Source organism: Sceloporus occidentalis, unplaced genomic scaffold (assembly GCF_023333645.1).
Source record: "Sceloporus occidentalis isolate IW3139 unplaced genomic scaffold, rSceOcc1.0.p SCAF_1, whole genome shotgun sequence".
NCBI classification, from domain to species: domain Eukaryota; kingdom Metazoa; phylum Chordata; class Lepidosauria; order Squamata; family Phrynosomatidae; genus Sceloporus; species Sceloporus occidentalis.
This window is the reverse complement of record NW_028316981.1, coordinates 213,752,824-213,764,035: the sequence shown is the minus strand read 5'-3', so window position 1 is coordinate 213,764,035 and position 11,212 is coordinate 213,752,824. Positions and strand designations below refer to the sequence as shown.

At 44.0% G+C, this 11,212-nt stretch overlaps 1 protein-coding gene across 1 annotated transcript in view; it reads left to right on the top strand.

Annotated features, from left to right (window-relative positions):
- The first annotated feature begins 868 nt into the window (after positions 1-868).
- The window catches only part of LOC149323357 (low-density lipoprotein receptor-related protein 2-like), a 74,057-nt gene continuing 63,713 nt past the window's right edge, over positions 869-11,212 (top strand). The window contains exons 1-5 of the mRNA XM_089539975.1: positions 869-879; positions 1,036-1,121; positions 2,251-2,367; positions 8,363-8,482; positions 10,257-10,484. Coding sequence (XP_089396101.1) covers positions 869-879; positions 1,036-1,121; positions 2,251-2,367; positions 8,363-8,482; positions 10,257-10,484 — 562 coding nt within the window. The remainder of the gene's footprint in view (positions 880-1,035; positions 1,122-2,250; positions 2,368-8,362; positions 8,483-10,256; positions 10,485-11,212) is intronic.

Below are 11,212 nucleotides of genomic sequence, written 5' to 3'. Positions count from 1 at the left end.
CAGATCGTTCCATAATCTGGGGGCGACTCTATCACAAGATTTTCTTGGCAAGTTTCTTCAACGGAGGTTAGCCATGAGCACCTTCTGAGGCCGAGAGAGTGTGACTTGCCCAAGGTCACACAGTGGTTTTTCATGCTCCTATGGGGATTTGAACCCTGGTCACACCATGGCTTTTCATGCTTGAGTGGGGATTTGAACCTTGGTCTCCAGGGTTGAGAGCCAGTGTGGTGTAGTGGTTTGAGCAGTAGCCTATGGCTCTGGAGACCAAGGTTCGAATCCCAGCTTGGTCGTGTAAACCCACTGGGTGACCTTGAGCAGGTCACACTCTCTCAGCCTCAGAGGGTGGCAATGGCCAATGCCCTCTCTGAAGAATCTTGCCAAGAAAATCCTGTGGTAGGGTTGCCTTAAGGTCACTATAAGTGGAAAACAACTTGAAGGGACACAAAAACAACAAAGCTTGTGCATACAGGAGTGAATCCACACTGTCTTATGGCCAGTTAGTCAGGGGTGAAGTTTTAGGATCTGCGTTTCCCTTATTTAGAATTAAGCTCCACTGAGTTACAAGGGGCATTCACTGGGCATCAGCTATTAGGATGGCAATATAGATCCGCACTGCAAAAATAATCCAGTTTGATTCCACTTTGACAGCCATAGCCCCATGCTATGGAGTTCTGGGAATGGTAGCTGTGCCTCCACAAATTATCATTCCTAGAATTCCATAGCATGGAGCCAAGGCAGTCAAAGTGGGGCCAAACTGTATTATTTCTGCAGTGCGGATGCAGCCCTAATCTGACCCCTTGCCCTCATTTCTTCCAAAACCACCCTCTGCACTGCAGCAGCTTCTCTCACGGAAGTAAGTGTGCTCAGGATGGTTGCCAGGTGAGACAATCAAAGCAGGGTGAACAAGCTGATTGGCTCTTACCTGCGCTGGTCTCATCCAATGGGGTTCTTGTGCGGGGGATATAAGCTGTCCAGGGACTTTGTCTTCTTAATAAGCTTTTTCTCTCTTGCTGATCTGCTCTCCTCTCCTTTTAGTGTGCCTGGAATGAGGCACTTTCGGCTCCGGATCCTCCTGCTTTTGGTTGCCTGGGGCACCTGGGGTGGCTTGTTACCTGTCCCAGGTAAGCTTTCAGTGGGGCTTTTGCCAGGGAGAGATGGAAGATGCCCTAAGGCTGGAGGGTGGAGATCTCTGTCTGGATTGGGGTATCATAAAAATACTTCTGGCCACTGGCTGGTTTGGTGGGGAGAAAGGATTACGTGCAGAGTGACCAGATGTTCTTCTTTTCCAGGACGGGTCTTCCATTTCTGGCTTCTGTCCAGGAGGAATTCCAAAATGTCCTCCATTTGGAGCATGGAGAAGAAGCATGAACTTATATTTCTATGAGTGTTTTTTTGAGTTTTTTATTGGTCATGTTCTCCATTTTTCTTGAAGCTCCTACATTTTTGTGGTGCCTTTTCTTCCTAGTAGTTGGGACAACTGGTCCACACTGGTTAGGTGACACTCCAGTGACAAATATTCACTTAAACTAGTGGGATGTGCTGTTTTTGAACCAAGGCACCTAGGGTTGAATTCTGCTAGGATGGCTAAATAGACCCTTCTGTTGGCATTGGCAGAGTCAGAGTGGTGTAGTGGTTTGAAGGCTGGGCTATGACTCTGGAGACCAGGGTTCAAATCCCAGTTCAGTCATGGAAACCCAATGGGAGAGTCACACTCTCTCAGCTTTAGAGAGTGGAGATTTCAGTCCTTCGCTGAAGAAACTTGCCAAGAAAACTCCATGATAGCTTCACCTTCAAGGCACATAACAACAACAACAACAACACTGGCATTGGGAACTTCTGGTGTACCAATTGGCCATGGTGGAAAGGGACCTGTAGTAACTTGCTTGTGAGCTTTCTAGAAGGGTCTGTATGGTCACTGTAGGAAAGAAGATGCTGGGTTTAGGTAACCCATCTTCCTTCAGTTTGGTGTTCTCCAAATATGGTGTCAAACATGTTGCCAGCTGGGGTATGATGGGAGTTGTAGTCCAACGTGAACAATATCCAGGTTGCAGAAGGTTGTAATAGATGTTTTGTGGGTGATGTTTAGCAGACTTTCATCTTCTTGAAACCTTCCCTTTCATTTTTGGTTCTTGGGCATGTCATGGATCTTTGTGTTTTGCTCCTGATCTTGTCATAATCAGTGGCTTCATAATCCCCTGTTTGGATTGCATACAACTGTTTGTTTCTGACCATCCCTGTCTGTTTCTGCAGATTATGGCACCTCCTGTAACACCTCTCTCCAAGCTGCCTGTGGAGATAAATGCATTCCTTTGACGTGGCTTTGTAATGGAGAACAGGAATGTCCTGACGGCTCAGATGAGCAATGTGGTAAGTCTCTCAGAAATAAGGGCCATATTAGACGGCTCTGAAAGACACTTTTATAAGCAAGTGATGGGATATAGAGACTTATGGCCAGTAGTGGTTTGAGCATTGGACTATGACAAGTCAGACCAGGGATTGAATCCTGGCTCTGCCATGCAAACCCACTTGGTGATCTTGGTCAAGTCACACTCTCTCAGCCTTACAGGATGGCAATAGCAAACCCCTCCGAAGAAACTTGCCAAGAAAATCCCATGATACAATTCAAAAGAACAATACAATATAAATATCCAAAAAGGAACACCTTGGTGTCGCTGGAAGATGGAAATGACTTGAAGGCACACAACAACACTAATAAACATTTGGGGATAGATTTGGCAGTAGCCTTTATTGTTTATGGCAGCCTGTTTCGGGTAATAAGTGAATCTGGTAGCCTCTTTGTCACATCCTGAATGCCTACATGCCCGGATTATTTGTCCCATGTGTACACACTTGTCTAAGTCTCTTTCCACTTAGGGTTGCCATAATTCTCTACTATAAACCGGAACAAAATGTAGGACAAAATTTAGACCAAAATATAGGACAATTGTAGGATAAAATTTAGCCCAAAATGTAGGACATGTAAGGTCCTCCATTTTCTGAAATGTCCTACATTTTGGTCTAAATTTTATCCTACAATTGTCCTATATTTTGGTCTAAATTTTGTCCTACATTTTGTCCCGGTTTATAGTAGAGAATTATGGCAACCCTATTTCCATTAGGAGTTTCCAGATTATGCTTTGTTTGCACCGCTTTGAAAGGCAAAGTGGGCAGCTTTGATGTTGGTGGAGTAGTGGATTTACTCTGGATAATATTGTGAGCTTAACAGGAGCTATCTCGGAATAGGTTCTTTAAATTTCCTTTAATTATGTTCCTTCCATTATCATTGTCATCATATTTACAGTATTTGTAACCTATGTTTCCCCCCAAAATTGGGACTCAAAGTGACTTGCAATTCAAAAGAACAATACAATACAAATATCCAAAAAGGAATACTGAAATAGAATTAAATTATTCACAGTATTCACTCAATTCAGACCTCAAGTTAAAAGAATAAAATGCAATTTAAAAAAGATAAAGAGCTACTAAAAATAGTTCAGTTAAAACAATACAGTACCCCTAACTTGATTTAAAACTTGCAGTCCTTAATAGCAAGCTGCCCAGGGCTTGGGTCACCTTGCTTTCAGTTTCAGAGCAAAACCCATAGTGGGTTTATTGTCCCACTGATGTTGAATCTGTCCTGCTTGTCACCTGAAGGGACCTAAGTGTCTTGCACAGAATTTTTTGAAGTATAGGGTGGTCTATTATCTGCAAAGTAGCCCAGGATCATCTGATCCATTTGTGAGTGAATATTGAAATTCTTGCCATATTCTCTTAAATTTTCACATCCACTCCCCTGTAGCTAAGGCCTGTTACAGACTGCCAAAATAAAGCTGCTTCGGGTCTCTTTGGAGGTATGCTGTTTAAATGATGCATGCATCCTAAGAATCTGGAAGCTGCACCGAAGCTGCACTCCAGTGCTTAGGAATGGAGTGTGGCTTTGGCGCGACCTCTGGACTCTTAGGACCCATGCATCATTTAAATAGCATACCTCCAAAGAGACCCGAAGCAGCTTTATTTTGGCAGTCTGTAACAGGCCTAAATCTCATTAGCAAGAGGCTAAGGAGTTGATTGAGGCAGGCACAATGCTTTAGATCAGCGGTTCCCAACCTTTGTTGGGCCGCGACCCCCATTGGGGATGAAAGTCCCACCCGTGGCCCCCCTGATAGGTTGGGAGGGTGTTTTCTAACCAATCAGCATCCACAATAGATATGTTTCAATAACTAGTGAACAGGTAATGAGACCTTATTGCTCAGGGGCAAAATAGCTCTTTTCCCAGGTCCAGTTCACTAAAGCCACTCGTAAAGATGCAAGCAAATGATGTGAAAATATTCAATTACATATAAGAAGCAAATGTAAGAACAATCTATGCTGCTTTGTTGTGAGTTAGCACCAATGCAATGCCAAATGCTCATGGGGCAAACTGAGGTACAGGTCAGATCCACTCAGCATGCCAGGGATTTCAGGTGCTCACCTATGCCACCTGTGGCATTGAGAAGGATTTCCTATCAGGTTTATTAATATTCACTTAGGGGCCATTCAGACTACCTTTTACCCCAGATCAGAACCCAGATTAACCACAGGAAGTTCATATTGGCCCCGATCCTTCCACAAGCAAAAACGAGGCTTTCACACCCATTCAAGGGCAAATGCCCCTTGGCACAAGTCTTTTGAAAGCAGGGTAAAAGCTGTATCTTTTGGGGAAAAACGGGTCCGGCAAATATGAACTTGTCCCCAATCATGTTCAGGTCAAGTTCAGGGGAGGGATTTAGGTCAGAGGGGGCGGAACATGCCTCCCCTTCATCGGGGCAAAGGATAAGGATGAAGGAGCCGGCTATGGAATTCTGGGAGTTGGAGTTTGTGGTGGAGCCCAGCGCTCAATGTTTGACTCTTTCTGGCTGGCTTTGGAATTCTGGGATTTGAAGTTTATTGAGGAGCCCAGAGCTCAGGCTGGACTCTTTTCCTGGCTCAGGTCATGCTGTTTTGAGAGTTGGAGTTTGTTGGGGGCCCAGAGCACTTGGCTTGACTCTTTCTGGCTGGCTATGGAATTCTGGGAGTTTGAGTTTGTTGTGGGGCCCAGAGCTCTGGGCTTGACTCTTTCCTGGTTGTTGGCTATGGAATTCTGGGAGTTGAAGTTTGTTGTGGGGCCCAGAGTGCCAGGCTTGACTCTTTCCAGGCTGTTGGCTATGGAATTCTGGGAGTTGGAGTTTGTTGTGGAGCCCAGAGCTCAAGCTGGACTCTTTTCCTGGCGCAGGCCATGCAGTTCTGGGAGCTGGAGTTTGTTGTGGGCCCAGAGGGCAAGGATTGACTCTTTCCTGGCTGCAGGCTATGGAATTCTGGGAGTTGGAGTTTGTTGGGGGCCCTGAGCTCAGGGCTTGACTGTTCCTGGCTGGCTATGGAATTCTGGGAGTTGGGGTTTGTTGTGGGGCCCAGAACTCCGTGCTTGACTCTTTCCTGACTGTTGGCTATGGAATTCTGGAGTTTGAATTTGTTGTGGAGCCCAGAGCTCAAAGCTTGACTCTTTATGGCTGGCTAGGGATTTCTGGGATTTAGAGTTGTTGGGGGCCCACAGCTCAGGCATGACTCCTTTATGGTTGGCTATGGAATTATGGGAGTTAGAGTTTGTGGTGGAGCCCAGAGCTTATGGCTTGGCTTTTTCCTTGCTGGCTATGGAATTATGGGAGTCGGGTTTTCTGGGGGCCCAAAGCTTTGGGCTGGACTCTTTCCTGGCTCAGGCTTTTTTATTCTGGGAGTTGGAGTTTGTTGTGGGGCCCAGAGCTACAGGCTTGACTCTTTTGGGGCAGGCTTCCCAGCAGGGCCTCCAATCTGGATGCTCTGCCCAATCAACTGCTGGTATTTGGAATGGATCGGCCAACTCTGATGCCAAAAGATCTGGGGGCCTTAGTTAATTTGCTGGTGTCCTGCCTTCACTTTCCATTTGCTTTATCTGCTTTCCACCCACGTGCCCTCCCCTTAGGGATTGCATGTTATTGCTGTTTGGCCTGGATCGGTTTTGCCTGCCAATTGTCAGATCTTGGATTTTCTGCTGTGATAGATACCTATTGCCGTGATTCCAGATGTATCTGTGCTACTGATGGCTATTTGGCATTTGGGCTTTCCTCCTGAACATGTGGAGGACATTCAAAATGGTCCGACAACTGCTTAGTCGCTATCTGGAATATCGCAGATTCAGCCTTGATGGGCTGGTACAGGTTGAGGGAATTCACTGGCTGTGCTGCCTGCCCTTGGACTCTGGTGCTGGACTTTTGTGCTTGGGGTGGTAGAATCATAGAATCGTAGAGTTGGAAGAAACCACTAGGGCCATCCAGTCCAACCCCCTGCCATGCAGGAAATCCAAATCAAAGCATCCCTGACAGATGGCCATCCAGCCTCTGTTTAAAGACCTCCAAGGAAGGAGACTCTATCACCTTCCGAGGAAGTGCGTTCCACTGTCGAACAGCCCTTACTGTCAGGAAGTTCCTCCTAATGTTGAGGTGGAGTCTCTTTTCCTGTAGCTTGCATCCATTGTTCCGGGTCCTGTTCTCTGGAGCAGAAGAAAACAAGCTTGTTCCCTCCTCAATATGACATCCCTTCAAATATTTAAACAGGGCTATCATATCACCTCTTAACCTTCTTTTCTCCAGGCTAAACATCCCCAGCTCCCTAAGTTGTTCCTCATAGGGCATGGTTTCCAGACCCTTCACCATTTTTGTCACCCTCCTTTGGACATGCTCCAGTTTCTCAATGTCCTTTCTGAATTGTGGCGCCCAGAACTGGACACAATGTTAGGGTTGGCGGAAGGCGTTCCTGTGGAATGGCCTTTTGTGGCGGCAGCATAGGTCGTGGATCTGGTGGGTGTGGTTTCCAGGGCTGCGTAGCACTGGTTCGGGAGTCTCTTTGGGACACGGGAGCGCTGAGGGCATGCGTTGTGGCCATTGCGGGGGGCACAGCATGACAGCGTATCCTGGTGACTAGGGGCTTGATTAAATACATGCGATCGGATGGTTGCATGGACGGATATATGGCGTTCCCTTAGCTCCTAGGCCATCCCGAAGCCTGGCTGTTACCAGGTATTACGGTTCATCATACAACAGTGGGTTGTATGATGGTCCAGATCCAGACCTCATGCTTTGGGCCAACCCTACTTTGCTAGCTGGTTGCTTAATAAAGCTGTGGCTTTTCCTCCATATTGCTGGCTTCTGTTTTTCTTGTAGCGGTGGCCTCCCAGGCAAAAGCTCTCTAGTTTTTACAGCACCATCTTTTTAAAAAAATGCCATCCTTTAAAAATTGTATGTTTTAAAATCCTGCTGGAATAAAATGGTCTTTGCCTGGTGAAGGAATGATAGCAAGGAAGGGGTGATTCTTGCCTCCCTAGGAAGGCAATTCAGACTCAGAGCTTAGGGGCAGCCACTGAAAAGACCCTCTCTTATGTCCCCACCAACCAGGGTGACCAAATAGTATACTTGCAAAGGAGGACAAGGCACCATGAAATGTAGAACATTCAACAAAAATGTAGGATACCAGGATACCAAATCAAAGCAAAAAACACTCATATAAATCTGAATTCATGCTTCTTGCTCATGCTCAAAATGGAGGGCATTTTGGAATTCCTCCTGGACAGAAGCCTGAAATATAGGACATATCTTGGAAAAGGAGGACACCTTTTCACCTTCCCACCAACCATGGTAGGGCTGAGAGAAGGACCTCTCCTGAGGATCTCAGGACCTGGGTAGGATCATACAGGGAGATTGTTAGCCTAGACCTAAGCCGTTTAGAGCTTTATTGGTCATAACCAGTACTTAGAATTGTGCCTGGAAACAGACTGACAGCCACCAAAGCTGCTGTAGGGGGGGCATTGTATAGTCTCCTTATACCAGCTCTGTATACCAGCGGAAATTTCTGAAAACAATCTTCAAGGCAGCTTCCTGTATAGCATTTTGTGTGTGTCATGTGCCTTCAAGTCATTTCCAACTTACGGTGAACCTAAGATGAAGCCACTATGGGGTTTACTTGACAAGATTTGATCAGAGTGGGTTTGCCTTTCTCTGAGGCTGAGAGTGTGTGACTTGCCAATAGCCTAAATGGGATACAACCAGACCATGTGCCACTGGCCAGAATAGTCATCTGATGGGACAGTTGCAGTTGGTGCACAAGCTTTAATTGTGCAAATGTACTCCATGGTCACTGCAGAAATCTGGGTCTCTAGATTCAAGAAAGAGTCCAGGAGGATACTCAGACTGTGAAGATGCATCTTCAGGGGGAGTGTAACACCAATCCGAAACAGGATGAGTCAAACAAAAATTTAAGACTCAAAGGGAAATGGTTTGGTGAAACATACTTGTCTGACTTTAATTCTTCTCTTCAGATGAGGAATGTCATGGTGATCCCACTGCCTGGCAGTGCAATGATGGAAAGTGTATTGCTGTCTCCTGGCTTTGTGATGGAATCAGTGACTGCATGGATGGCTCCGATGAAAAGAATTGTGGTATGTAGACAAAACATTTAAACAAAATTGCCAGGTAGCTAAAGAAATCCATTTCTATATGTGACACAGATGCCACTTGCCCAACACTTATAATAATAATAATTTCTTGCTCACCTCTTCCAATGGATCAAGGCAGGGAACAATGACAAGGAACAGAGAAACAACATCAATTAAAAGGCATCAGTTAAAATACACATCAGTTTAAAATGACAAATAACATATACACATATTTAAAAGATCCACATTTAAAATTCACAATTTAAAAATCATCTGGATAAGTCTGCTGGAAGAAACTGTTCTTCAATGCTGTTTTAAATTCAGAATATTGAATCTCTTCTGGCAGGTTATTCCACAGTCTAGGGGCGGCTGAAGAAAAAGTCCTCTGACTTTTTGTGTTCCAGCAGTACAGTTCTTGAATCCATGGAAGCACCCTGCATAGGAATTTCAATGGATTAGTTGTTCAGCAGATACCCTAATTTCTGCTCACACATTTATTTATTGGATTTATATCCTGCTTGCCTCCCAAAATGAGATGCATAGGAAACCAATAGAACATGGGATATTTCCCTTCAGATTGGTTGGATAGTCCTTGCCCTGTGTGCCAGTTTCTTCTGATACCAGGTCTGCAGTCCCTATGAGCACTGCAGAGTAAAGTTTACTGAACACAGGGATTTATTTCAGAACAAACATATCTAGAACTAAGCTGTCTGCCTTGACACTGCTTACTCGGCATGTGGCAACTGTAGAACTACCTGCCAGGTCATCTAAACTAAAATTAATAACGGCTCTACTATTTGGTCTGAGACTAAAATGATTGTTTATACCATGTTTTTAATATTTTTATTGGAATTATTGAATTGTACCTGTAATTATACTTATACTGTGTGGTAATATGATACATATATATTGACTGTACCTGTAAACCACTTTGATCTTGCTGGAAAAGCAGTATATAAATAAAGTTTTATTATTATTATTATTATTATTATTATTAAAAGGAAGTGGGATTAATGCTGGCATTCTTCAACATTTCAGGGCACACTGTTAGAGGAAGGCATGGTACAAGCTCTTAAATAGTATAATGGAGTTGGATATGTTGTTCTGGCTTCATTTGTGATGCTCGTCTCAACACTGAGGATACAGAAGTTTTTGTTTTTCAAGCCAACACTTGCACTCACAAGCAGATTAGTTTAAAGATGCATCAATCCCAGAACCAACTGGCACATGCTGGAGATCATGTGAATCAACAGCTTGAATATCAGAGCTGGAAGACATTTTCTGAATGAGTACATCCTTGTTCTGAATCCTGGATGTTCATTGTGTTTTTGAGCCATTTCTTCTCCTCATCCATGCTGTTTCTGAACCCAGTTTGTTGTCCTTGTTCCACATATACCTGACTAGCCAGAGTGAAAGCTATTTTAGGAAGAATAACCTTTCTTAATTATGAAGTCAAAATGCTGAAGTGTGGGTATGGGTTCACATCTTTTAGAGTGCTGGGGGCATTCACTGAACAACACAGGGATGTCTGGAGGCTGCTTTATTGTTGCTGTTGCCCATATTTGCTTCATGATTATAACTAAGATGGGGAAAGTACTGTCTATGTGCCACATGTAGTTCTCAGATTGTTCCCCAAAACTGAAAAAATAAGAGATGAAAAATTCCCTAAAATGCTCACAAAAGTCTTTCTAGTGGCTGGTGGTGAGAATGACAGAGTTTAAACCACAGATCACATGAACGAATGCTGAAGAAATAACCTCTTCTAATATCATTGCAGTTTGTGCAGAGAAAAAGGTCAAATGCCAAGGAAGTGATCAATGCATTGATCCGTGGGAAATCTGTGATCAGCATAAGGACTGTGAAGATGGCTCAGATGAAGCAAACTGTCCTCCAAATAGTTGCCTGGCTGGCCAGTGGCAATGTAAGAACAAAGTATGTGTTATGGAAGACTGGAAGTGCAATGGCATTGACAACTGTGGGGACAACTCAGATGAAGAAGTTTGTGGTAAGCAATGTGGTGTGGTTAGAACATGTGCCTGTTGAGTATTCATTTTAACATTCTATATCTTAAACCTGCATAGGCTCCTTGGAGTAGTGGGAATTAAGAGGCTGTGGGATCACAACATTTAGTAGATGAGCTGGGTTAATCCCATGATAGGTCAGATATAAGTATTTAGTTGTTTTTATATTGTTGTTGTTACTCTTGATGACAAACTTAAAAGTGCCCAGTTCATTAAGATTCAGTTTTTCAAAAACCTGAATAGGCATCACCTTGGAAGCAATTTCTTGACCCCGAACATGTGGAATTCCACACTGCTGAGGGATTTAAAAACTTACATGAGAAATTCTGTACAGGCATTTCATTGATTACCTTGAGTTTGCCATCAGTATATACAGTTGGCCTTCCATATCCACAGATTCTTTATGCACAGATTTAAGCATCCATGGCTTGAAATTATTAAAAAATACATAAATTCCAAAAAGCCAACCTTGATTTTGCCATTTTATATAAGAGGCACCATTTTGCTATGCCACTGTATATAACGGGACTTGAATGTCCACAGATTTTGGTATCCATGGGTGGGGGGTCCTGGAACCAAACCACAGTGGATACCAAGGGAACACTGTCTTAACACTTAAGAATATAGCAGGTTCAATTCAGACTAGGCCTAACATATTATTATTATTATTATTATTATTATTATTATTAACAGTGCCTACTGTGAATGGACA